This window comes from Astatotilapia calliptera, chromosome 3 (assembly GCF_900246225.1).
Source record: "Astatotilapia calliptera chromosome 3, fAstCal1.2, whole genome shotgun sequence".
In the NCBI taxonomy this organism is placed as follows: Eukaryota; Metazoa; Chordata; class Actinopteri; order Cichliformes; family Cichlidae; genus Astatotilapia; species Astatotilapia calliptera.
In genome coordinates, this window is record NC_039304.1 from 3,957,912 (window position 1) to 3,984,587 (window position 26,676).

The 26,676-nt window shown below is 40.0% G+C and overlaps 2 protein-coding genes across 3 annotated transcripts; both read left to right on the top strand.

Annotated features, from left to right (window-relative positions):
* Window positions 1-650: 650 nt before the first annotated feature.
* LOC113016941 (interleukin-13 receptor subunit alpha-1-like) lies at window positions 651-10,111 on the top strand. The gene is made up of 10 exons (XM_026160155.1): window positions 651-844; window positions 2,646-2,800; window positions 3,317-3,482; window positions 3,596-3,695; window positions 4,079-4,230; window positions 4,345-4,478; window positions 4,679-4,811; window positions 5,667-5,766; window positions 8,881-8,965; window positions 9,047-10,111. Exons 1-10 carry the CDS (start codon window positions 778-780, stop codon window positions 9,137-9,139), a joined length of 1,185 nt encoding a protein of 394 aa, XP_026015940.1. The 5' UTR covers window positions 651-777; the 3' UTR covers window positions 9,140-10,111.
* A 4,349-nt stretch (window positions 10,112-14,460) lies between these two features.
* il13ra1 (interleukin 13 receptor, alpha 1) lies at window positions 14,461-24,345 on the top strand. Of its 2 annotated transcripts, none has more exons than XM_026160169.1 (10): window positions 14,461-14,753; window positions 15,284-15,426; window positions 16,084-16,201; window positions 16,320-16,419; window positions 19,690-19,877; window positions 20,231-20,364; window positions 21,924-22,053; window positions 22,353-22,449; window positions 22,574-22,649; window positions 22,880-24,345. In XM_026160169.1, exons 1-10 carry the CDS (start codon window positions 14,696-14,698, stop codon window positions 22,973-22,975), a joined length of 1,140 nt encoding a protein of 379 aa, XP_026015954.1. In that variant the 5' UTR covers window positions 14,461-14,695; the 3' UTR covers window positions 22,976-24,345. The 2 variants fall into 2 exon arrangements, with proteins under 2 accessions (XP_026015954.1, XP_026015961.1); XM_026160176.1 differs by having other exon boundaries at window positions 16,087-16,201.
* The last annotated feature ends 2,331 nt before the right edge of the window (window positions 24,346-26,676 follow it).

The window sequence follows — 26,676 nt, forward strand, 5'->3', positions numbered from 1 at the left end:
GAAATCCACCACAAAGTTTTCAGCAGTTTTCTTTACAACCGCAATTACTGTAGCATTAATTTAGTCTAATATCATCCACGGAGGCTTTGAGCTTGACCCATAACCGAATAAATCTGAAGTCTAACACAACTATCTATGTTTTTCTTGGCCTTTCCTGCACCCGTGTTATCAGTTTGGCCCACTCTATATTGTTTGTTGCAGCATAAAGCCATTACCACATAGATAATAAGCTTAATGATTCACAGACTCATTTAGGGCCTGACGACTTCCTGGAGGAATGGATGGACACTTGCGGTTTGATATATCGCACTTAAGATCACACGCATGCGTAATGTTGCCCCCATTAAGAGAGCGACGGGAGCAGCTTCCTTTATTCCCCAAAACGATTTGTTGTATGGACGCTGGATTCCCGTTTCCGACAGCGTTTGGTAACCGAGGCTGACGCATTTTCACTCCGTGACATGTCGTAGCTTCGTTGTCATTACAGTTTCCTCCCACTCGAAACAACTCCGCCCCGACCTTCCCGGTAAGGTTCAGTGGGCACGGAGACAGTTAAGGTGTAGCTGGAGTTTTGGCTTCGTTTTCTCGTTTCCCGGTTTCCATTCACTTTTTAGAAAAAAAACAACCTTTTTTTCTTTTAACCTAGACGGTCTGTCGCCGGTATTTTTTCCTTTTACATAGATATATATACATTTATTTTCTACTTTGATTCCTAGAGGGAATCAAACGAGCTCCTGAAACGCTTCCAGGAATAAAGTCCGGACGCTTGGAGGCAACATGACTGTCGCTCAGCAGTTTTTCATCTTTCTCTGCGCGACCACCATGACTTTCAACTGTAAAGCAGGTAAAACACTCATTAGTTGTTATCCCAGTTTTAATAATAGTCTACATCTAAAAATTGTTCGGTTAAAGGGAACCTGTCGGTGAGCGTACCCAGCCCGTCAAACCAGACTTTAATTAGCATGTTTTAGACGCACGCGCGTTATTCGTTAACCGAGCGTCTCGAGCTCTCTAACAACTTGCTATTTATTTGCCAATTAAATTAAAGCACTTTTGTGGTTGTAGTTTGTGTGTTTTTGCCCTTGTAAAAAATAATAAATTAACGCATAAGTCAGATAATATTTAAATTTTAAATGTAAGTGCGTATTTTTATTTTTATTTATTTATAGTTATTTCTGTCTCCGCTTTCCTCTCATCTTATCCGGGAATCCCACCCTGAGGTTTCTTCCTCTTCAAGGAGCATTTCCTTTCCGCTGCACTAATAACACTTGGTGAAGTGTTACTTTAAGGGTCTTGACCCTATTACACTAAGTGGTATTATTACTATTATTATTATTGTTGTTATTATTGGCATGTAATGAATTATTGCTATGAATAAACGAATTGGAAAGCACATTAAACTTGACCTCGGTGGTTTTGCGTTGTTAATTTTAATCCCCAGTAACAAAATGTGTTAATGTGTTAGGGTAGTTATCTCCAAGGATCTGGCTAATTCAGAGAGCTCTTTGGAACACATTCGCTGATGTCTTTCTGTTTGAGTATAAATTCAGAGTATATTTCTTATTCTTATGACTTCACTCAGTCTCCCTCGATTTTACCAAGTGCACCTTAACGGTTAGTTTGCGCTTAAAGAGGCTGTCTTTCACTTTACAGGTGCGCAGCGCAACCAGTTGCGGAGTAACCTGCGCAAGTGAAAGTGTAACAATGACAGAGCTGAGGCAAAATTTAAAAGGATGTCTCATAGCATTTAAATTAAATCATCTCCCCCATTATTTTTGATTCCAGGACATCTGTCTAAGATATGATATCCCCCATTATGTTGTGTCACTTTGCATAAAAAGCCTGTGCACATATACTGTAATCCGAAGAAAACGTCAGCGTCACATTTTCAACGCCGAGCAGCTGCACTTTATTGTGTGATTGTAAGATAAATCTAAAGACGCATTCATTTTTATGACAAATGAATTTAAAATGACACATTCATATTTATAATCATGTGTTTAAAAACTACTAGGAATCACTGCTGTCCTTTTCCATGCCCAGTGTGGATATCAGCGCATTTTACTACACCCTAACACTCCATGTGTGGGTGGTGCCGAGGACATTTTGCATATGATTCAAGAGCATTTCCAACCAATCTAATAGTAAAAACAGAGGTGGAGGGGGAATGTGAGGAATGTCCTCCAGTTCATGTACAGTCAGGTGATTTTCATGCTGGATATTTCCCTGATTTGGCGCAATTAAATGATTTCATTTTTCCTAGGTATTCCTAGGTGCAATGACATTTTCCGTGAGTTTGCTGGTAATAAATCTGATCATCTGTTTTTGGAGATGACTTTGCCAAATTACTGCCAATCAACTACCATTATTGCATAACAGAAGCACAAAAAATGATATATATAATGATGTATAATGATGACAACAGTTACAGCTTTACAATCTTCAGCTTCAGTCCGAGGTATTACAAAACACATCAGTGTCACAATGAGTGTCACAAGGAACTAATTGCAGACTGCAGCGAGTGTTGTGAAAGAGTTCGTGGGAAATGTCATTTCTGGCTTCGGTGGTAGCCCACCACGATCGTTTCTGAGCAGCATTGATCATTTATGCAAAGCTGGGAGTAACGGCTCTTCTTATACCTGCAGATTATCAACTTCCCGAACCAACAGATGTGACATATAGGTGGGATGACCAATTTCAAGTGACCGTGTCCTGGTCCTGGAAGAAGCCAGACAATCTCCCGAAAAACTGTACAGTCAAATATGCAGTATCCAGATATGAACTACCGCAGTCAGTTGAGGTAATATTGAACTGAAAGCCAGCAGTGAGACAGGCTGACATTAGATTTGTGAAACAAAGTTTTAACCTGTATTTGGTATTAGTTCTTATTAATAACTGTTTTTTCCATGTGTAATGACAGTTTTCAAATCTATAAAGAATATCCACTTGACCTATCTGGCATTTTTTTCATGTACCATAGACCTACTATCATCAAACGTATGGCAAATTAGTCCAAACATGTTTAATGATAATATGAAAACAAACAAAATATTAATCAAATTCTAGTTTTTCACAATGGTGAATTTATTGACCTGATAAGTTAAAATAAATAAATAAATAAAACATCATTTATATTGAACAATACAGCACTGTAAATAACCCTAAAGTTAAGTTAAAAAAACACAAAAAGCGTCATTTATCTAAAAAAATGTTTTCTATTTATGAAAATAAAGTGCCCTTAAAGTGGATATCAGACAGAGTGCTGGAGAACTAAGAATTATTTAAATTTCACTAAATATATATATTTTTTTTCCAGCCATTGCCCCGAAGCCTAGTTAATCATTTCACAGTGAAGTACTTCACAGAAGATGAGCACTCTGATCACTGGAATATCAGCATTCAAGCTGTTCTAGATCCTGTGTGTAGTCACTGGAAGGAAAGCAGACCTGTGATCAAAACCATTAAAACTTCAAAGCGCCGCAGTAAGTACCAGAAAGCTGAAATGCTGATATATAATAACTTAAGTCCTTCTAGAATAATTTTTTTTTAAATATATATCTATGTGTGTGACTTAATTCTTTTGTTGTACTTACAGCTGAATTGGTGACGGACTTCAGATGTTCACTTGAGTCTCACAGAACAAAGTGTTTCTGGAAACCAGTCAATGAGTCAGTCAAGCTGAACATCAGCTACAGGTGAGCATAAAAGCTGCAAACAACAAAAGAAATGTAACGCAGTCTCTGTGTGGAGCGAAATTTTATCTAAAGAAAAAATATAGGATTAGTGCCGTGAATCAGCACATCATTAGTCAGGGGTTCTGTGAAAATGAACTACTGCAATACATTTCTGTAGCAGTACTCTGTGTATGGATGTTACAGAGTGACAAATATTGGACAGCAGTATTTTGTTAAAACCTGCTTGTGGCTTCGTCAGAATCTTGTGCCGATTTGAATTATTTAACATTTCATCTGAATATTAATCTGGGAACTTTGAAGGAATCACATGAGTCACTGGCTGAAGTGAAAAAGCTTTTTATGTTTTTCACTTCTCTTGTTAACTCCTCATTCTGTTATTACAGGACTTCAGAGGAACATGATAAAATCAGAGCATGTGATGGGTCCACCAGCCATGAAAAGGATGTTTGTTATCTAAACGTGAATAATCTTAACTTTGGCATCTATGTGCTCGTGGAGACTGAAACTGGACGCAACACCCTCAAACCTAAATTTGGTTGGTGTTATTTTTAATTTTTTTATTGTTAATGTCATTCCAAGCTGTGAAAATGAATACGAAATGTTAACGGTTTTTTTTTTTTTTTTAACAAGTGTTTTGTTATTTCCTCAGTGATACCTTTACCAAAGATGAACATCGCAGAAGATAAAGGCTATCTCGACCTGACATGGGAAGATCGAGGTCCGGCTGTTGGAAAATGTGGATTAAACTATAGTGTCTGCATCACCGAGTGCAATAAAGTCAGAGTAAGTTCTCACATTGTGACGTTCTGCTTAAGTGTTTTATGAGACGCTGGAATAATCTCATAGCTGAACATTTCTATCAAATATCAGAAAAAAAATTATTTTCACATTTGTCTGTCTTAAATCCAGATATTATGTCAATGCTACAGTTGTTCCATACTGACAAAGTGCAACATTGGTTTTGTGTGCTTCTTATTTTTCAGACTCTCCACACTAAAGAGCCACCTCTGAAAATCCTCTATAACAAAAACTGCCAATACAAATTCCAATACAGTGTGCAGACTGATCAATACTGCATCCCTTTGTCCAGTGACCTCAGTGAAGTCATAACTCACGGTAACTGTCTAACCAGTATTACTAATTATTAATATGAGTATATTTAAATAATTATATCTACATTATCATGAGATCCCATGATGTGCACACAGAGTTGTATGTTCGTGTTTTTATCATGTACTAATCACATCACTGACAGCATATTGATTCAATGATTCAAGTTTCACTTCATCTTTAAATTTTGTGTCAAACTACATGTTGGTGCAGATATTGTAATGTAGGCCAAATCAGCGTGAGGCTGCAATCGGAAATGCACCAATTAGTGTATAAAGTTCTGTGGGTGGGTGAAGTCGGGTCATTTTAATAATGACTCATCATCATCAGGAACTTCGTTTACAAGAAAATAACTCACAGTCACTTGGACACAAGGAATCAAAGCAACACTGTCGTATACTAAACAGTATATTTTAAGGATCACACATTAATCTTACACACTCCATAAAACAAATAAATAACTAAAATGCCTGTGTCTGATGTTGCAGTGTACCGTGCTACAAAAAAGAATAGTTTTGCAGGTGCTGGCTCACTAATTCGAGCTATGTTGTACAACAGGAACACGGCTAGAAGCAGAAAATCCCAGCATTCATGTGATGGGTGATTGAGCTATCTGTTAGTTAATGAAAGCTCTATACAGCCTTGCTTTTTAGCTGTTCTCCATCATGTCTAATGGCACATTTTAAAATGAATTTACAAAAAGTATTGTTTGTAAACTTTGGAGCACTGAATTTGGATCATCAATTAGAAATTAGACACTAGCAAACCACTGTGATACACAATATTATGTGCAACACAATGTGCAAAAATGTTGAAAATCTCCTAAAAGCTTTACCAGGAAGTCTCTCTTGTTCACTCCAGGGGAGAATAGGTCTCCAGATGAGATGCTGACTGTGATCGCCATCGTCGTCCCAATTATTCTTTCTGTCTCCGTCATTCTGTCCTGCTACTGCTTCCAGAGGTATGTGCCAGAATGATTTCAAAAGTGAATGTTTGTGTGCAAGTGCAGATTTTGCAAAATCCATGTTTTAAACAATGGTTTTGCACAGCATACAGTATTGTTGAGTTGATTTAGTCAGTGTCAAGAATGATTTGTGCAGTAGCCTCATTGCACTCAGAGAGACATTAAAAGACTAATGTCAAAAGAAGCTTCTCCTACTGCGTCTGTCAAGCAATAGTTAACCAAATAAACACTAGCATGGAAGCTACCTGAGGAGGTTTCTTCTTGTAAAAGTTTTTTTCCCCTCCTCACTGTCAGTAAATGTTTGCCCCGGGGAGAGGGCTGAGTTTCTCTTTGCTTTTCATGTAGTGAAAATATCTCCTGATGTGACTTTGGTGTAATTTGATTTTATAAGAAAAGAAGATAATAGAATTGATAGACCATGGCGAGTGGCTACTCTTGAGGACTCTTGAGGACTAGTGTTTAATCAGTAAACAGAATGACGATGCCTCTGAGTGGAAAGGTTGACAAAACTGCCCCACCTGTAGCCACAGGCAGGTAGGTGTGGCCTGCAGCAAACACGTAGCAAATAGCAGAAGGCTTAGTCATAGGCCCAAATGATTAAAAACCTCTCACCCTCTCCTGCCAGACTGTGCCTTTATACACACAGACACAGCAGAAGTGAAAGCACTATAACCTCCCATAGTGCTATGAACTCATATGACTTAGCAGCTTAGTTTATTTACTCTAAGAAAAGCTTTCACACATTTTTATATCATAACTTTATTGAGTCTGTGGCGTGATCTATGTGCAGGGTAAAATAATAAAGGTTCAGACTAGAGCCTGGCCTATGCAGGATCTTTAAAACTGATATTCATGTTTGGTATTTTAAAAATCAGATATTCTGTTTGTTGTCAAAACATAAATAGATTTCTTTTACATTTATGTAGTCACTTATTTACTCTTTTGTGCTCTACATGACTCTGGATAAGCTGGTTGTTGTGTTTGTGATGTGTTGCCAAGAGGGAAGATTCAGAGTGCCCTCTGGTGAAGAAACTCTGTAACATCATGGCATGGTTGTGGGGTGTTTTTCCCATGTGTCATTTACTGGCCGCTATTAATGCCAATGCTAATAGATAGGCAAGTAGCTAATATCAGCTGGTTATACTGAGACCTAAAGTGATTCTCCCAGCACAACAGACTGGTGTGTCAGGTAGAGCTGCATCGATAAAATAGGTAAAAATATGACCTACTCTGCCATTTTCCAGCTGTGGATTTGTATTCATGGACCTACTCGACTAGCTGTGCATGATCCATAGTTGGAAATAATATTTATCTAATACTGGAGCTTCATATCGTATCTGTGTGAACGTCTGAAGTTACAAAACATACTGCTGTGACAGCCTCTTTCTGCCCTCATCCTGGCTATAGAATTTGAATATTTTATTACTACTATAGTTTCTAACTATTTAGCACTAGCTTGTAATGAGGAGTGAAGGACTGTTTAAAACTGCTGCTTTAGCAAAAGTAGCAAAAGAATACTTCACATGAAACTGTATTACTGTAAAATTGCACATAAAGTATCAAAAATCAAAGGATTTACTTTGCAGAAATATGTTTCCCATCAGTGCTAAATGAATTAATATTATTGCTGCAGATGTTTAAGGTTGGACTTATTCTAAACACTTTCTTTCATATACATGTTCTGTTTAATCTACACTAATGCCTCATATCCTATCAAATCATAGGTTTTCATCATGATTTTAGCATGTATTTTAATATTCATCTATTCAAAAAGAATCAGAGCTGAAATGAAAGACCTGAGCATGGTCTAACTTGATTTAAGAAAATATGTGGGATTAAATAATTAATGAAAAATGAAGGTTGTGTATTAGTAAAATAGCTGGGTTAATTGTACGTTAGGTCAACCAGGGGGTTTCTCAGAGATATTGAAAGTGCCTTTCAATATCTCTGAGAAACCCCCTGGTATAAAAAGTTAAAAGTAATAAAGTTAAGCAAGCTGACCAGGTGATGGTTCTACCGGCACGGTAGAACCATCACCTGGTCACCTGGTCACCTGGTCACCTGGTCACCTGCAAATTTAAACGTTTCTTACATCACGCATGTCGGCCAAAGTGGTCACTAAGAAAAAAACCTCTTCTCTTACAATGATAAATGAGAGCGCTAACTCTTATTTCTACAACTCTTATTTCTGGTAACTGATCTCAGAGCAGTGAAAGCAGAGCCAGCAACAGCTTAGCTAGCACGCTAATGTTTTGTCAGTCTTCCAACAAACACCAAAGATTTACCCACAATGCACATGTACAAAAAACTAACCAACTGCAAGCTGCTGAACACCTACCAGTCCAGATTTCAGTGGCTTCAGTGTTAATTGTGCTTCCAGAGACCATATCCACTGGTGGCCTCAAGATGGCAGTGGTGTAAAGGATGGGTCCAAACATGCACGTTTGAGGAGAGGTCTGCTTTTTACAGTTCACCTGACATGCTCTGGGTGTGTTGTTTGTCCTGACTGAATGCCAGTGAATCATGTAAAAGGTGCAACATGTTTTCAGATAAGATTTAAGATCTTTAATAATTAGTTAAAAACTTAAATAAAAATATAATATTTTTCTTGATAAGAATTAATGACAAAAATAAAGACTATATACTCCTATAGACACTGTCCTGTAAGAAATCCAGATTTATAATAAATGTTGATAAAACAGCAAACATGCAGACACACAGAAATAACACTAGACCTTCAAAGAGTCCCTGTTTTTTACACGAACTCCACCATCTTCCTTTTCTGCTGCTGTTTTCTTGGAGAAGGTGAATTGGTTCACTTCAAGACATAAAAACGACTCTGCTTTGAATCTCAGTTGGTGTTATCTTACCTGGCTAAAATACTGGAATAAAAACCAAAGAAACCTAGTTCTCACTTTTGGTTCTTGAAATCAATGAAAGAACTTGCAGGTATCTGTACTACTTCCCTGAAAAGTATTTGAATGATGGTTTAAATTTTCCATATGACGTTGTGTAACATGATTTCACACCACAAGGTACTTCCAAGGTATTTCCAGTGTCAGAGTCATGCCTAAACATGATGTGTTGGGGTTTTGTGTGTGTGTGTTGCAGGAACAGGGAAATCTTTTGTCCCAGGATACCTGATCCTTCAACAATATTCAAGGAAATGATGATGACTGGAAACAGAGATTCTAAGGTATATACTTGAAAAAAAAGTCTAGTCAAATGCTCTTTCTGTCCTCATAAATACTCATTTTTACACTGCTGTGTTTTTCAGCCCATCCCTGGAGATCTGTACAAAGCGGAGCCAGAATCCACTGAACACATCATCCTTGTATCTGAAAACACAATTCCTCAGGAAATCTCCTAATCACACATGTTCAGAGGAATGCTCGCAGTGCAGATGGACTTGAAGGAACATATACATAGTAACTTAACAGCAGGTTGAAAACATTTAGTTTCACTTGCCTTTTTTCGGTTGAAAGTTTCATACCTGTTGCAGGTTTGACGTGTGCTGTGGGGCACCTCTGCTGCACTGGTGAACACCTGTGTCCGTGTTTGCATAAAAAGGAATTTCACCTGCTAATAAGTAACTCTGTGGGACAGTGCAGATCCACGCTGATTGAGCGTGCTGTGGACAGGATAAAGAAATGCAGTAAATCTTCGGAATTTGCTTCAGAAAAGCTGCCCGACCGTGGACCCAGAAATGTGAGTGGGATTGATATCCTCATGCTGAGGCAGAGGAAGATAAGGGGAGGCTTTGCATTCCCGTTGGAAAGAGAAGACCAGAGGAGGCTGATTAATCTGGAAGATGTTCTAGTGGTAACAAGAGCTGACTTTTCCCTGGATATCTGCTGTAACTCATAAAATGGAAAGAAAAACAAGTGTAATCTTGTCACAACATGAACCTTATTTGTACAAATGAAAATTTGACTGCCATCCGGAGTCACCTGTGCAGGAATTAACTAGGATGCAAGGTTTTGGTAGCAAAAAAAGCCCCAAACTGTGGAAAACACGTCGGGATGAGAGCACACTGCTGGGCTTTAGTGCTGGGTGACTGCGACAGCCTACGTATACTTCTCTGTTTTACCATTGTTGGTGCATGTGAAAAGAACTTTCACCTTGTCCGTCTAAATATTCACTTGCATGAACTCTGCTGGCAGACATGTTTTGGATGGCATTTTCTTACTAAAGTTAAGCTGTATAAAAGATCTTTGATGTGTGGCATTAAGAGTTTTCTGTCTTTGTACAAAACTTTCAAACTTTGTAAAGAGAGAAGTGATGTAAGTACTCCAAGAACTGTAAACATCTGAACATATAATAAAATAATTACAAACTTCGACGTCACACTGTCAACTCCGTGCAGCGCTATTTTGACTTGGCATTTAACACAACCAAATGGAAATATCACCTTGAGAGGGAAATGCTCTTCCTTGAAAAGGAAGGAAGGAAGGTGAAGTCCAAAGTAGCTCCAGGGGAAATGGGGGCTTCCAACACAACTTTTGAGCTTTAGAGACTTTTTGAGAGAGATTAAAAACATGGATTTGTTTGGGGGAGGGAAACGTGTGTTGATCTGTGTTTTGGATGTGATAATGTGGAACCCGCTCAGCCTTTCTTGTAATAGTTGCTCAAACAGAAATGAGCAGCTTGTCTCAGCATCTGGATGTGTGTATTTTCAGTGAGCAGGTATTAACCTGAATCATTAACATGTTTTTGTTCCTGAAAGACGGAAACAAAAAAAACCTACCCATTGTAGATTAAACTGGAGGTTGCAGGGGGAGATACTCCCCGAGGATAAGTACAGAAGCTCAGTTTTTCAGCTCATTCTTAAAACAATAGTCAGGTTCCTGTATGAGCACTGAAACAGGATCTCATGATGTAAGTGAAGAAGGGCAGAACAATAACGCTCTTTCTAAAGCTTATATGAGGCTTCAGACACTGAGTTTGGGGTTTTTTTTTATCATTTTTTTAATGATCAACCTATTTTTCCCTTTTTGGCTGCTGTGAAGTCATAGCAAACAAAAATAGGCTTTAAATAAACTGACGCATTTGCGTGAAATCTTTAAAAAGTGAGGCCATTGCAATGGAGTTGTAAACCTGCACTTTGTTCTACTGGCCAGCAGGGGGAGTTGCTGCAAAAACAAGTGTATAAAGGTTTTAGGCTGGGCATGTGAATACTGTATGAGCACACAGTGTCTGTTTATCTGTCAGATCCAGCCCTGCTCAGCTGATTTCAAAACACTGAGGTGACAATGACAAAGAACTTTTTTACCCCACTAAACCATGTATTGTGCCACAGACGACAGTCCATTTTTATAAGTCTTTGCTTGAAGGTATGAGTGGCTGTCCATGCTCTTTCTCTGCCTGGAGAACAGGGTCGGACATCAGTTACTTCATTACTTACACATAGCTAATAGTGGGTTGAACCTCTTTTTGCCATCAGAACTGCATCAGTTCTTCATTGCATAGATACAAGATGCTGGAAACATTCATCAGAGATTCTGGTCCATATTGACACAACAACATCAAATCTGCAGCAAATTTGTTGGCCGCACATCCATGATGTGACTTTCCTGTTTAGCCACATCCCAAAGATGCTCTATTAGACAGTGATCTGCTGACCGTGATGGTCATTTGACTCATCGTTATGTTCAAGTTTAAGTTTACGATGTTTTAGACCAGTTGGGCTTTGTGACATGGCGTGTTATCCTGCTGGAAGAAGATGGGAATACTGTGGTCTTGAAGGGATGGACATGGCCTGCAACAATTCTCAAGGAGGCTGTGGCAGCTAAATCAACATTTGGCTTAAAAAAAAAAAGCCCAAAGTCCCCAAAATGATCCCCAAACCATAACACCACCACCAGAACCCTTAAATACCCATACAAACCAAGATGGATCCACGCTTTCATGGTATTTGTTCCAAATCTTGACCCTACCCCTCAGATTATTGAAGAAGTCTTTTGACCTTCCTCATTTGCACATCCTCAATTGCTCTCCTCACCCTCCTCTCTCTCAGCAACGTATTTCATTGGTCAACATAAACCAACCACACGTAGCATGAAGATAATGGACATATAAGTAAATACTTTTATGTGGGTGTCAAACATTTAACCTGTTTGCTATCACCGACGTGCGTGTTTGTGCTTTCAGTTTTTGAGAGGACAAAGGAATAAGACTGATGGGCAGAAAAGCGGAAATCTCAAACATGTTTTATTCACAATAGCACAAAGAAAACATCAGATGAGTGAACTGAGACGCTTTACTATTTCATGAAAAGAAAAATATGAACTCAGTTTGAATTTGTTGGCAGCAACGCATCCCAAAAAAGCAAAAAATAAATAAATAGGAACAAAAGACTAGAAAAGCAAGTGTTACTGGATGCAGCGCATTTATTCCACCAGCTGTTTTCAGCTGGATTTTCAAAGAGGCAGAGTTCCTCCGAAGAAAAGATTCCCAAGGTTCCCATTTATATCTGTACTGTTAAACAGATGTCTCAACATTTTTTGGGGAATTTGGCTCCACAGCGGCATTTACTCAGAAACTGCAGATATCTACGAAAACTAGTGAGGCAGGCAGCGAGGAAACTACTGTAAATATGCTCATACATGACGTGACCTTGCTTCCCACCTGCTGTCAAAATTAAATATAAAACGGCCATGTGTGACTCTCTCACTGCCCCGTTTCTTTGACTATACCAGCCAAGAATGACATGAGAGGTGTTATTTTTCTATTTTTTAACTAATGTATAAACAATTAAATTGGGTCTACAGCCACGGCATGCACCGCTAACATGTAAAAAACATGAAATATGAAGGTACAAGTTTCACAAGACATCATTAAAATATTATTTGCATGCACCACGGTGTAATGGTCACAGATGGTAGCTTTGCAAAAACAAAAAAATGTCTCTTAATGTTGCGACACGCTGAAACATCTCAAGGTTACAAAAACAATAGCATGTGTAGAAAGCAACAACAGCTGTTGTTCCCGTGTGCCTTTTGCTCATAAATACGTGATCACACTCAGGACACCAGGTCCTACAAGGCATCACAAGCTAAAAACGCAATGACACAACATTTCAGACATTGCAGCATTAAAAAGGTAAAATGTCCCTGATAAACTTGGATAGAATAGCATAACAAGAAATCTGATCATGTTGTCTTCTTAAATGACTGAACATCAACTTTACAGTAAAATATTGTTTTTAAAAAATAAAGTTTTAATCCTGTTGGAGTGATGCTTGTGAATGACTTGTGCAAACCTAGTGTTGTTAGCTGTCTACGCCTGCTTGGCTGCAAGAAGACCATGTTAGTCTACAACTGGTGCAGAGATGCAGAGCCTGATGTAAGCACATGGTTACACTGTGTTGGTGTATTGTGACCTTTGTGCTGCCCTCTTCAGATATCTCAGGCAGTCGTGTGTAAATACTTCAGGAAAGTAAACACTCTGAAAGCTCCTGGACCAGACAACATTCCAGGTCGAGTTTTCAAAGCATGTGCCCACCAGCTGGCAGATGTCCTGACATCATGGTGCGGCGACAACAACCTGCTGCTTAACGTCAGCAAAACCAAGGAGCTCATCGTGGATTACAGGAGACTGCAGAGAGGAGGCCACACCCTCATCCACGTCGAAGGAGCAGAGGTGGAGAGAGTCAGCTGCTTCAGATTCCTGGGCATCAACATCGGCGAGGATCTGAGCTGGTCACACCATGTTGGTGTGATCATAAAAGCAGCAAGACAGCGGCTCTTCTTCAGAAGATTCAGAATGAACCCCAGAATACTTACAAACTTCTATCGATGCACCATTTAAAGTATTCTGACTGGTTTCATCAGCACTTGGTACAGCAGCTGTAATGCTCTGGACCGCAAAGCTCTGCAGAGGCTGGTGAGAGGTGAACTGCCAGCCATGCTGCATAAGTAAGACGCAGCGGATCCCAGCCACAGACTTTTCACACTCCTGCCGTCCGGCAGGCGGCTCAGGAGCATCCAGACCCGCACTACCAGACACAGAGACAGTTTTTACTCACAAGCCATCAGACCTTTGAACTGCTGATATTCCATACACACCACTACACACTCACTACAATTACAGGATTCTGCACACCATCACTTCAACAAATGCCACTTAAATGCTCGTTGCACAACTTTGCACAACCTGTAAATACTCTTGCACAAACGCGTAAATACCAACTCGTCTCAACTCTCTAATATTTAATACTTTTTTTCTCTCCTTTTCTGCACACTCTCTATATGCTCATGTAAAGCTGAGGAGCACAAGCCAAAGAATTTCATTATGGATAAATGTGGCTATACTTTTTATCTGTACATGACAATAAAACGTGAATCTTTGTCCAAGCCTTTAAACGTTTTCACATACTTACAGACTACCTGCAGGTCTTAACACGTTCTCACTCCACACAGCACATTCTACCGGCTGTTGGGGGACCAGCAGCAGCCAATGTTTGTTTGTTTTTTTGTCTTTACGCCCCTGTTTGTTAGATTTTGTTTGGTTAGAGTTCTGAAACTTACAAATGTGTCTTAGTAGTTGTGCGAAGGTTTATCATAGGTTATTTGTTTTACATAAAAAATAGAATATGTGTACTGAAAAATATGACTCCTAAAAAACGGAAGAAAGCACAACATGTCAGTGCGTGCGTCAGCGTGTCTACATCAGAAGGAGGAAGCGTACCACCCACTTCCAGCCTCCCACTATTTTTCTGTGCCTTCCTCCCAAGAAGCTGGAAGCGAAAGTAGATCAGAGACATGGCAGACGTCTCTCTGCTTTTGCCTTCTGAACAGCTGTGACCACACAGAGTCTGAGAAGCAGGGGACCCCGTTTCAAGAGCGCTTCCCCCGCTCTCCTCACAACAGAAACTCAGGAGATAGAAAGTTTTCAGGGGGAGAGCTGAACACACGGGATCAGCAGGATGTTCCCAAGTTTGTTAGTTCTGTGCTGCCTGTCTCTGACGATCGAGTCCAGTCACGGTAAGACGATCTACACGTCCACGCTTACAACACATTTACCTGGGTTTTTGTTATTGCCTGCTTCTTTGACACCTTTTCCCAGTTTTCTCGCTCGGGTCATTTGCGGTGATTCCCACTAGTGACGTCACGTCTGGCATTCGCCACTGTGTAGCGGAACAGTAAAACGGACTCTGGAAAAAGAGAAAACTTTGTGGGAGAATGTGTTTCGTGTAAATCGCGCGTGTAAATCCTCTCAGCGCACCCCCATGTTAGTATTCCAATCCGGATTCTGTTTACGTGACAGAAACAGGAGGAATCTGACTTTTTTAAATTATCCACGTAGAAATCCGAAAGCAGGATCAGATCTGGTAAATAGACTGTTCAGCAGTGCAGAAGTGTGCGTAACAGCTGTGCCTTGAGGGAAAGATTTTTTTCCCTCCTGAGTGACTGGCTCAGCGCAACAGCTTGCTTGGCGAGCCACATAAATCGTCTTTATTCGCTGATCCTGCAGATGTTGACTCATTTTCTGTTCTTTCTCCTCCTTCACTAAGGCGAAATCTTACCACCACGAAATGTGTCCCTGCGGAGGATTAACGACTTTGATCATAACGTGACCTGGGTACCACCAGAGAATTCTGTCGATTACCAGTATAAAGTGTCTACAAATACAAACGGACAAAAATATGAATCCACTGTAAGTACGCTTATATGTGTATATGCTTACTTTAAAACCTCGTATATTCATTGTGATTACACAACGTTTATACCCCATAATTTAAAAGTCTTTCATCAGTTAATAACCAATAATTCCCGGAAAGACCGCTGCTAAGAGACTGCAAGTAATCTCAACCACCTCCTGGAAGTAGAGACTCATTATTTGCATACTGCTGAAAGACATTTTCAGATATGAAAAGTAGGTTTGAGTAATTTCTAGATTTTGTATAGACAACCGCTATTTTAAGTTTTGAGGGGAAGACTGTGTTGTGTTGCAGCGTACCGTTTCTCCAGCTGCACTCTTGTGGACCTCACATGTTTTAAGCCATGACAGCTATAGCTGTGTGTATGTGTGGCACTGAGTCCTGGGCTTTCTAGATCTCGCGTGGTAACCGGACCACTGTTGTCTTCACCCTCCACATCTTCTCTCAGCCTTTGGTGTTTCTCGGGCTTCTTGTGTTCCTTCTTCCTGATGTTTCTCTCTCGGTATTGCTACATCTATTACCACAACCCTTTTGTTCTGCATGTACACCACAACTATGTCTGGTTGGTTAGTCAGTTCTTCAAACAAAAGATCTGGGATTGGTTTAGACTGTTTACTCAAATTAGTTTTTTTCTTCTCTTTTTCTCTTAATAGCAGGGCACTTCCTTAGTTTTGAAGGGGTTAATGAATGGAAACGTCTTAAATGTGTCTATCAGAAGTTTTTGGAATAAGTCATCAAGCGAGCCAGTGGTCGTCAGTGAAACTAATCCAGGTAATTCTCACCACTGACTCTGCTTTGTTGTAAAAAAATGCTTTTGAGCCACATATGAAGCAAATTGCTGTCTATGTGTTTGATTATTAATCTGTGTCTGTGTCTCTGTCGCTCTCAGAGCTGGTGACAGATTTTCAGTGCTACGTCCACTCCCCAAAGCAAACAAACTGCTCATGGTCACCAACCGGTATCGCCGCAGATCTCCGTTTCTTCTACAAGTATGTGCTTTTTTATTATGCAGTTTAAAGAAATAGAAATTCAGCATTACGCAGTACAGGTAGTTTTGTAATTTTGCAACACTTCCTGATAGTCAGTGGTCACTCTGAGCTGAAGTGGAAGTAATGAGCCAGAGTTCAATCAGGGCTAAATTCTTGTGTTTAATGGCTCTGTCTTTTTTGCCAGCTGCAGGCTGTTTGTTGGGGGTGTGGGGATTTATGCATACAAAACCAAACCATATTTGGCAATGTAACATTAAATGAAGAGGGTTAAGTGTTAACTCAAGCCAACTGTAACACGCCGGAGCCCTGATATCCCAATGGACTGCCGTTTAAGGTCATGTATTTAAATAGGCAAAACCTAAGCAAATTAAGTAAACGTCTTCACAAACTTGAAACAAATACGTTGCAAGTAAAAAGAAAAAGAAAAAAAGAAAAAACAAAGAAACCCAAAAGCAAATACTGAAATGAACTAAAGCAACACAGCGGTTTTCTGCATGACAATCCATAAAAATGAAGTGATCTTGGACACAAGTGGGGATCATGTATCCAAACGCATTTTTATTTATTTAACTTTTATATTGCCAATCCAGAGCATAAGATATGTTACCAGTTTACATAGGAAACCCAAGACCTGCTGAATTGTACAAAGAGAAACTCTGCTGCTCGTTCAGTGTAGTCCTATTGCCCTCTTTTGTTTTAAAGGGCACACAGAATTATCATAAATAATAATTTAACACACATATAAAGGAAGTGGCAGCTTCCCACTCTCACTCTCTTTGTCACATCAACAGCAACATGACTTTATATTAAATGTATGAGCCTCACCAAAGGGGAGGGGAGATGTGTCATGAGAGAGCATAAGAACATTTCTTATTAGAATGAGCAGCAGGACTCAGTTACACATTAACTCAGTTTTTGCATTGGCTGAACAAAACCAGAATTATTCACCCCTGCTCTTACCTAGGGCTGTCCCAGGGGAGGAACCTGGAGGCAGGTCTGTGCTCTGACACAGAAGTGCTCTTTTGGGGTAAAATGGTACATTTAATGTGCAGCTTGGTGATTATTTAAAGGGCACCTGCATTAGAAGAAGGTATTTTAAATTTTCATCCACACTGCCCGGTAGCCAGTGCATCAAAGATAATATTGGAGAGGTATATGTTTAATCCGTCTGGGCCACAGAGCTCCACTGTTATCCATGACCCTAACACTTAAATGAGGTGTTTCTGCTGTAAATAACCTACCACACCCTGCGGAGTCAACTAACTTAGATAAATGTCTCGCGAGCTGTCGAGCGTAAAGTGAGAGGTTTCTGTATTACGAAAGTGGCTCTGTTTTTAACTGGCTAAATCACTACGCTAACTTGTAGTGAACACGTAACAAGTTCAGGAGCAGAGCATTTCTTTGTAAATCGGCTATAAGCACCACATTTTCACTGAGTCTTTTATTTACATCATTTCAAGTGTATTATAAATTCTCTACTATATATATATAATGGTGTTTTATATGTGCAGGTTGTTAGGCGTGAATACTAAAACCACTGAGTGAAGAGCAAACTGTGCCTAGTGTGGGTGAAATTTCTGTTATTAAAGTCTGCAACACAGTCAGCTGTGGTCAAGCTAATGTAATTGCTGGATGCAGGAAAGCTAACACACATCAAACATCACAGTTCTACAGTCACGAGAGCGCTAACCTTGGGATTTCCCAGCGTCCCTTTGATAACATCACACACACTCTTTGTATCTTTTCAGTTACAACAGTCTTTTGTCCCACCCGGGCTGTTGCTGGCCAGGGAAGACTTTCCCACTATCTATTTTCCAGGCAGCACCTGGCACTGGTCTTCTTGTGAGTTTCCCTAACAATTAGAGGTTAACTTAGTGAAACATCGTTAAGCATATCTAAGAAGTTTTCACCAGGTCATATTGACACACACACATCCTTCATCTAAGAAGGAAAAGGTCAAACTAAATCCAACAGTAAAGTTCTACAGACCTAAATCTAAATGTGAATTTTCCCCCGTTACACTAGCATTATAAGGAATTATAATCATTATATCCTCATATCATTATAAGGGAATGGGTAGGGGGCGCTCACGGGGATCATTTTTTGTGGAAGAAGAGTCTTATGACCTGTGAAATGCTGCTTTTTATATGAGCACGCTCAGAAGCTGAAGCAGAAAGCTCTGCTTAACAGTGATAACTTTGATCTCCAGCAGGGGTTTTAGGTTCAAACTTTTACTTGCAGTATACCCCTCTGACTCGTTGATTGAGATGACCTCTGGGAAGGTTGTATGTACATATTGGCATTCACTTGGAGAGTGTTATTCCTCACTGTCCACTGATTTTGTCAGGATGCTGTTGAAATTACTCAAAGATGTGAGAATTGTGTGTTTAAGTTGTTGCTTCAAATGTGTTATGACTGCACTCTTGTATCCAAAGCACAAAGGCTAACTTTCACAATAGCGCCTCTATTGCCTCACCCGTCGACATCGTCGAGAAGTTCATTGTCAACATAAACTTTTTAAAGTGTCTCAGATAACGAAGGTGACAATGACATTATTATGTGAACATCATGGTATTTGCACAATATTGTTACCAAGACGAGACTGAATCCAGAAGTCACTCCTGTTTTGTTAGGCTGCAACAAAGACCCATTTTCCTATGAACTTTTGTCTTCTTTGTTTCCCAGTGAGAGCACAAATAAGGAAGTAAAAGAAACTGTTTAATTATACAGTTTCATAGATGTTAAATTAGTATCTTAAATTAAAATGTTTTTGTTTTTTGCATCACAAAACTTTACAAAACATTGCATAAAACTGCAGCATCGCTAGTCCACGTAGCAAAAGGCTGTAGTTCTAATGAATGCGTTGACACTCTAGGTTTCAACACATTCATGCGTCACAATTGTGTCCAAACTTGTACTGTAGGTACAAATATTGTACATGGTATTGATAACTGGCTGTTTCCCACCGGGTGGCTTCTTTGTTAAACACAGTTATTACATTTTGCATTTAAAATATCCAACAAAATGTCACGAGATTAAAGAAATACTTCAAATTTTATTATTTTATTCGGTGGCTGAGTCCCACAGTCTATGTGATGCTGTTGTTGCACATTAGCAAGAAACACATTTCCCCTGCTTATTCTATTCACCAGCACCGAGAGGCAAAAGCATGCCAGTGTCTTATTATTAGTTCATTGTTTTGTCCTTTCCTTTTGGAATATACCGTGTGTTGGTAGAAAAGTAAATCACCTTTTTCTTTATGTTTCCAAGGTCTGAGGATGAGTGGGATGAAATCGTCAGTGGAATAGAAGAATGCCCATCGTATACTTACACTGATGATCTGAGGACTGGCTGTTATCTGCCAGTGAGCACACAACATATTATAAGCGTCTTGTTTAACACAACACTGAACAACAAAACTGTCAGGAACACCTTCCTTAAACGCCTCATTCGCTTTGGTAAGCTGTGTAGTGGTCAGTGCTAATTCAGAATTTAAAAGTAATGCGAGAGGAAACTTGTGTTGAAATATTTTGTGCTTCCTCATTCAGTTTCTGGGGTATAATTTGTTCTTTCTCTCCTTTCTTGGAAATATTTTAGCTGTTATCATGGTGTGTGTGTGTGTGTGTGTGTGGGGGGGGGGGGGGGTGGCATGCATCTGTGTGTATCTAGCACTGTGTATTTTATGACACAATCTAGAACTACCAACTTTTCGAAAGGCAAAATACACACTGTTTTGCATTATGATTTGCATTTAAGGCACCTCTGGCTAGCTTGTACTAACTGCAACATCTGTCTGTTATTCTCTGTGCAGTGAGACCACCGCCCCTTAACTGGAAAGTCGAGAAAAGTGGGAATCAATTTAATATTACTTGGTACCCTCCTGAAGTGATTGCACAGGACGAGTGGGAATATATAATAAATTACACTAAGTGTGGTCAACTAAAAGTAAGAATAACAACAATACTATCTTACTTTGTCTGTCATGTCCATTAGTTTAAAGTAATGTGTGTTACGATTGTGTTAAAAAACGAATAACTGAAAGCACTTAGAGCATAGGTGTCAAACTCTGGCCCGCGGGCCAAATTTGGCCCACAGCCTAATTACATTTGGCCCGTGAAGCCATACCAAATTACTATTAGAGCTGGCCTACTGGTATTATACAGCTAATATATATATATTGTTTAGTATTAAGCTTTGCTTGTTCCATATTCAGTTTTTCAGCAAAACGTGTTTGAGCACATAAGAAAAGATTCATTCTTATATCTGGAGGAATAAATATATTTCAAAAAATACTAACGTTAGCCCGCGACTTTGTTCCAGTTTTGAATTTTTGCCCACTGTGTATTTGAGTTTGACACCCCTGACTTAGAGAATGAGTTCCAGCATTAGAGTGAAGTTGGAGGACACGGTAAGGAGTTCAAAACATTGTGTGGGAGCTCATATAAGACATGGGGTCCTTTGTGTTAAAAGACATCTGTTAGAGGCTAACTCATATTTCAGTGGACAGATTATATAACCTTTTTTTTTTTTTTTTTTTAACTGGGAAAGTCTTGGAATCCCAGAGGGGGAGGAGGAAGTGGCTAAGGATCAGCTTCCAGGGCTCCCTCTGGAACAGGACTTAGCTTAAATACAACCTTAAGCCATGCTAGCATGATAGCTCTTGGTTTGGGAATAATGGTAGCCATCATTTTTCCCAAACCAAGAGCTATCATGCTCAATTTACCGGTCGATCTACGTCCCTACCCTCACCTATGGCCACGAGCTGTGGGTAGTGACCGAAAGAACGAGATCGCGGATACAAGCGGCGGAAATGAGCTTCCTCCGAAGGGTGGCTGGCCTCTCCCTTAGAGATAGGGTGAGAAGTTCGGCCATCCGGGAGGGGCTTAGAGTAGAGCAGCTGCTGCTCCACATCGAAAGGAGCCAGCTGAGGTGGTTCGGGCATCTGGCAAGGATGCCCCCTGGGCGCCTCCTGGGCGAGGTGTTCCAGGCATGTCCCACCGGGAGGAGGCCCCGGGGCAGACCCAGGACACGCTGGAGAGATTATATCTCTCGGCTGGCCTGGGAACGCCTTGGTATTCCCCCGGACAAGCTGGAGGAGGTGGCTGGGGAGAGGGAGGTCTGGACCTCTTTGCTTAGGCTGCTACCCCCGCGACCCGACCTCGGATAAGCGGATGAAGATGGATGGATGGATGGATGGTAGCCATCATATCCAGAGAAAATAAGAAGAGAAAATAAGGAGAAAATTACAGACTTTTCTCCAAGCAGCTAAAGCAGCTTTTTATTTAAAAAAAAAACAAACCCTCATCAGTTATAGTGGCGGTTGTTATTATATTTGGCAGAAATCGACAGGGTCCCAAGTAGATGAGTCCAAATTAAATATTTAAATTTGTCCTTTATGGTTACGTGCTGAATTTTGCAAACTCACTGATGTTTCTCTCAGGATGAAGTTTTAATCAACTGATTCAAGGCTCAAATCGATCGTTTCCCTCAAACACTTTTCACAGAGTCCAATAATACTAAAAGAAAAAACATCACACGAGCTGGACCGGGTCCCTCACTGTAGCTACAGCATGGCTATCAAAGCAAAGTATGGAGAAAAAGGAGAAACACCGTGGACCGACCAACAGTATTTTGGTAAAGTCATTTTCTGTTTTGTGTCTTTTTTCTAATCTTGTGTTAATAAAAAACAGAATGCACTGACTTATTATTTGTTTTTAAATTATAAAGGCCATACATTCTTCTCTGGGGTGGCTCTAGTGCAGGTCATCTGCTAATCAGAAGATAGTTTTATCCCTGGGTGTAAATGGATGAATGAAGCCGACATGTTATTTTCTCTATTAAAAAAAGCTGAAAGGGGAAAGTAACATCAAAGGCTGAAACATGAAACAGTTTCATTGTTGCTGAAATGAATGCTTATATGTGTTTGCATGCAGAAGCAGACTCGGGCTTCAGTCCATTAGTGTTTCTTGCGATTACAGTCCCATTGGTGGTTGCCACCCTGACAGTCCTGACTGTGATGTGTTACCAGAAGTAAGTAAAAAGTCTCTTCTTCTTACTGAATGGATCCTGTTGTTCGTTGGCTTTGTTTTGGTTTTATTTTGTTCTGTTTTTTTGGGGCTGCGCTAACCTCTGATATCTAACTGTCTCTGTGTAGAAACAAGGATACTATCTTTCCCAAAGTACCAGAGCCTCGGGATCTCCTCAGTGATATCTGCGACAACAACAATAAGGTGAGTTTTTTGCTCTTAGCTGTACTTGTGTGCTCGTTTCTCCTTTTCTTTTTCTTTGTAAGTGCATGCTTCTCATAATCACTGAGGTACTGCAAATTCTTAGAACTGCATTTGTTGTTGTTGTTGTTGTTGTTGTTGTTGTTGTTTTTCTTTGAATGCCAGGCTACAGTTGGCTTTCTCTTAAACACTATCACATTTTCTTTTCTACTTCTTCTTCTTCCTCTTTTCAGACGGCCCTGTGCAACTTTCAGGCCATGGCGGTGGAAGAAGACAACTGTAAAATTGCTCTTGTGGTAGAGCCCAAAATCAACAAGCCAGACTGGTGATAAGTGCCCGACGTCCCCTCGTGCTCCCAAAGAAGAAGAGCAACTAGAAGCAGCTGCTGCTGCTTCAGCACTTTGTATTTAGTGCTGCTAAAATCTGATGCCATGAATCTCACAGGGAAATACAACACTGCATGTCTTTATCATCCCTATGGAGTGACACACAACATATACCAACGCATTAAGTTGATTCTGTATTCACAGCAATGCTCCCATGGCATTTTGATCCCTTATCAACATGCTTTGTTTGCACACCGAAGTGGTTCCTTTTTTGGAAATCATGTCGGTTACATAATCGAGCCTAACACAAACGTCCATTTTAGTGCAGGGTCACAGCTTTGCATTGCACCGCCATGTGTCAGATACTGTGAGGCTCTTTGGACCCGTCTGCTGCTGATACAGATGAAACAACAACAACTGCAACCCCATCGGCAGCAGACAGTAGGCGGTTGGTCGTGAGCTGAGCCTGAATGTTGAGTCACATCAGAACAGCGTCATCCACGCATGTATCCCAACAGACTTACTACCTTTGCACCGCTTACAGGGCTGCGAAAAAGCATTTGCCCCCTTCCCGATTGCCACACTTAAATGTTTTATCAAGGAAATATTAGCATTAGGTAACACAAGTGAATATAAAATGCAGGTTTTAAATAATGATTTCATTCATTAAGGAAACAAATCTATCCAAAACTACTGTTTCCTATGTAAAAAAAAGTAACTAAAATGTAACTAAAAAATTGTTGGATGGCCTGAAATATGTAAGTGTGACAATCATTAAGTGGGCAAATACTTTTTCACACCGCCCCAATGGTGTCACTGTCACAGCTTAAATGTTTTTACTTCATATATATGGAAGACTTACTGAGCCAGTCTGCTGTTGACCTGTGAGCACTGTCCCTGTCCAGCTGCCATTAACTGTATTAACTGCCTTGGATTTCTTGCAGCCTGGTATGCTGTACATAAGAAACAAAGACATGCCCAGCTTTCTGAGAGTATACGATGTAATGAATGTATCACTTAGTTGCCTACTTTACTAAGAGTAAAAAACAAAAAAACAGGGAACAGATTTGCCGTCTTTTGTTTTAGACGGCCAGAAGGCTGAAAGGTTATACCCACATGTCCTTATGAATCATCAGCCTCATTGTTTGGTCTGTTAGTGGACAGTAGTCTGGGAAATACCTCATGCTCTTGGAGGAAGGAAATGGTGAACTTTTTATCAGAAGCAGAGGCTGATGATTTAGCTTTTAACAGCACCATGTTTCTCCAGCAGGCCTTTAACAGAGGATATCAGCCTTGATGAAAGGAACACCCTGTGCTTGTTTACCTTTTTACTTTTTTCTCAAGTAGAGATATAAACCACCTTCTTAAGTTTCTTTTTAACTAATGCTTCCACGTTTGCCCCGTAGCCAGTCACACGGCTGATTCGTCACCTCAGTGGTGCTCACGGTCGAACGTATAGTTTGGCTTCTCCTCCTGGACACTTAAACGCAGTGTAAAAACACAGAAGTCTTTGTGTGATAGTGTTTAAATGTTTTGATGAAATTATTATAGTGTTCAATGCTGAAAATAAGTTTATAATCGACTTTATTTTACTTCCTCTGATCTGTTTTTTTTTTAATGTCCCACAAGTAAGATTGTTTTTCTTCTTTTTTTCTTTTTTGTGGTTTTTACACATTTCTCATGAAGTATTGAGTCTTTCTCGTGTTTGTTTGGGTTCATGTGTCGGACTTCCAGATAAGCTAACTGAGCTTAGACTTCATGTGGAAAATACAGAAATCTAATTTCTCCTCTAAGAAATTTGAAAGCGTCTGGACTTCTTTAAGTTACTTGAAGACGTTTCACCTCTCATCCGAGAAGCTTCTTCAGTTCTAAGGTCAAATGGTGGAGAGTCCCAGATATAAACCTAGTGGGAGTTTCCCCCCACAGAGGGACAAAAGGACCCCCTGATGATCCTCTAATCGCCTGAGCCAAAGTGTGAAACTGGGTGTGGGTCCCAATCAGCCAGTTTCGGGTGTGTTCATTGTGAAACCTGGCCCCACCTTATCATGCGAATTCCTGAGATCAGATGGCCCAGGATGTGAGTGGGCGTTAAGGCGTCTGGGAAGGGATCTCAAAACTGGATTGTAGATGGCAGAGAGTTGGTGTCGTAAACCATCTTTCGGTGGTTTACGACCCCTTCCCAGACCCAGATCCCAGATCCCTTCCCAGACGCCTTAACGCCCACTCACATCCTGGGCCATCTGATCTCAGGAATTCGCATGATAAGGTGGGGCCAGGTTTCACAATGAACTCACCCGAAACTCTGGCTGATTGGGACCCACACCCAGTTTCACACCTTGGCTCAGGCGATTAGAGGATCATCAGGGGGTCCTTTTGTCCCTCTGTGGGGGGAAACTCCCACTAGGTTTATATCTGGGACTCTCCACCATTTGACCTTAGAACTGAAGAAGCTTCTCGGATGAGAGGTGAAATGTCTTCAAGTAACTTAAAGAAGTCCAGACGCTTTTCTTTGCAAGCTCCTTTGACTACGATGACCTGGATGACTGAGAACCTTCACAGACATATTTATACTTACTTTTTTTTGCTCTAAGTCTCAGCAAAAAAAGTGAGTAAGTATTTTCTCCATATGTTTATCATCGTGTTAATTTTAAGAAGACTGTATAATAAATAATGCAAACTTAATATTGTGTGAAATATAGACGGATAATAGATATAGAGAACTAACTGTTTATGTTTCTGTCCTCGACTGTTTCACAAGATTGGACCAAACAAGCCATTTGATGCTGTCTGTCTTTTATTCTTTAAAGTATGCTTCCTGGCAGCTTGCTGCACTCTTCCTGGGCCCTGTTCCAGGAGGGAGGTTCAACAAAACTTCGACTTTAAAAATAAACTCTGAGTTTATTACCTCTGAGATTGCAATTTCAGTTCCAGAACAGCTAATCAGAGAAGTTCGAGGAACTCTGAGTATGTTTGAAATGTATGTCATGTGCAGATGTAACTGCACACAAATCAGTGAGCATGAGTAAAACATGTTTTTTTTCCTATTCAATAATCTCGAAAAATGTCTAACTGTGCCTTAGTGTCCACTTTTTCTCCGAATAACTATATTTTTAAATGGATTTCCAAATATTTTTGAACAACAGCAACAAATTTCCTTAATATACTATTGTGTTCTTTATATAGTTATTTTCCCCTTCTGTCATTTTGTCATTATACTGTAACCAACATGCACCTCATTCGTCTGTACGAGTATTACCAGCACATAATATTTTGTGATCGGAATTTCACAATTTTGAATTTCGTAGCAAACGGTTTCTCAGATCCACTTCTGCAAATTATTTTTTCAAGGGTGTCGAGACAGTGTCAAAACTTAGGCAATACCAGCAAAGATTCAGAAGCAAAGCGAGTAAAGGCAGATCAAGTTTCACTGATTAGGGTCGCTGATCTAACAGAAATCAAAACCGAGGTATAGCGGGCTCAAAGAGCGCCATGTGTCTGCTGCTGGACGTAAACGGTTTATTTCCCTCTCTGAAGTTTCAGATCCCCTTAGTAGTAATGGCATCACACAACTTCAGAAGAACATGTTTCTCTTCAGTATAAGAAGGAAGTTGTGTAATCTGCTTTAAATAGAAAAATGTGTGACATTGGAGAAACCAAAGATTCTTTTCTATAAATGGTCTTCCTTACGTTTTCTGTGAAGTGGC

What these genes read in the sequence shown, in the direction of transcription:
- LOC113016941 (XM_026160155.1), top strand. Translation starts at nt 778, where the DNA reads ATGACTGTCGCTCAGCAGTTTTTCATCTTTCTCTGCGCGACCACCATG. An exon ending in GACTTTCAACTGTAAAGCAG is followed by an intron (nt 845 to 2,645) that starts GTAAAACACTCA and finishes TTATACCTGCAG; the next exon opens with ATTATCAACTTCCCGAACCA. An exon ending in CTGGAAACAGAGATTCTAAG is followed by an intron (nt 8,966 to 9,046) that starts GTATATACTTGA and finishes TGTGTTTTTCAG; the next exon opens with CCCATCCCTGGAGATCTGTA.
- il13ra1 (XM_026160169.1), top strand. Translation starts at nt 14,696, where the DNA reads ATGTTCCCAAGTTTGTTAGTTCTGTGCTGCCTGTCTCTGACGATCGAG. An exon ending in GACAAAAATATGAATCCACT is followed by an intron (nt 15,427 to 16,083) that starts GTAAGTACGCTT and finishes TTCTCTTAATAG; the next exon opens with CAGGGCACTTCCTTAGTTTT. An exon ending in CGTCAGTGAAACTAATCCAG is followed by an intron (nt 16,202 to 16,319) that starts GTAATTCTCACC and finishes TGTCGCTCTCAG; the next exon opens with AGCTGGTGACAGATTTTCAG.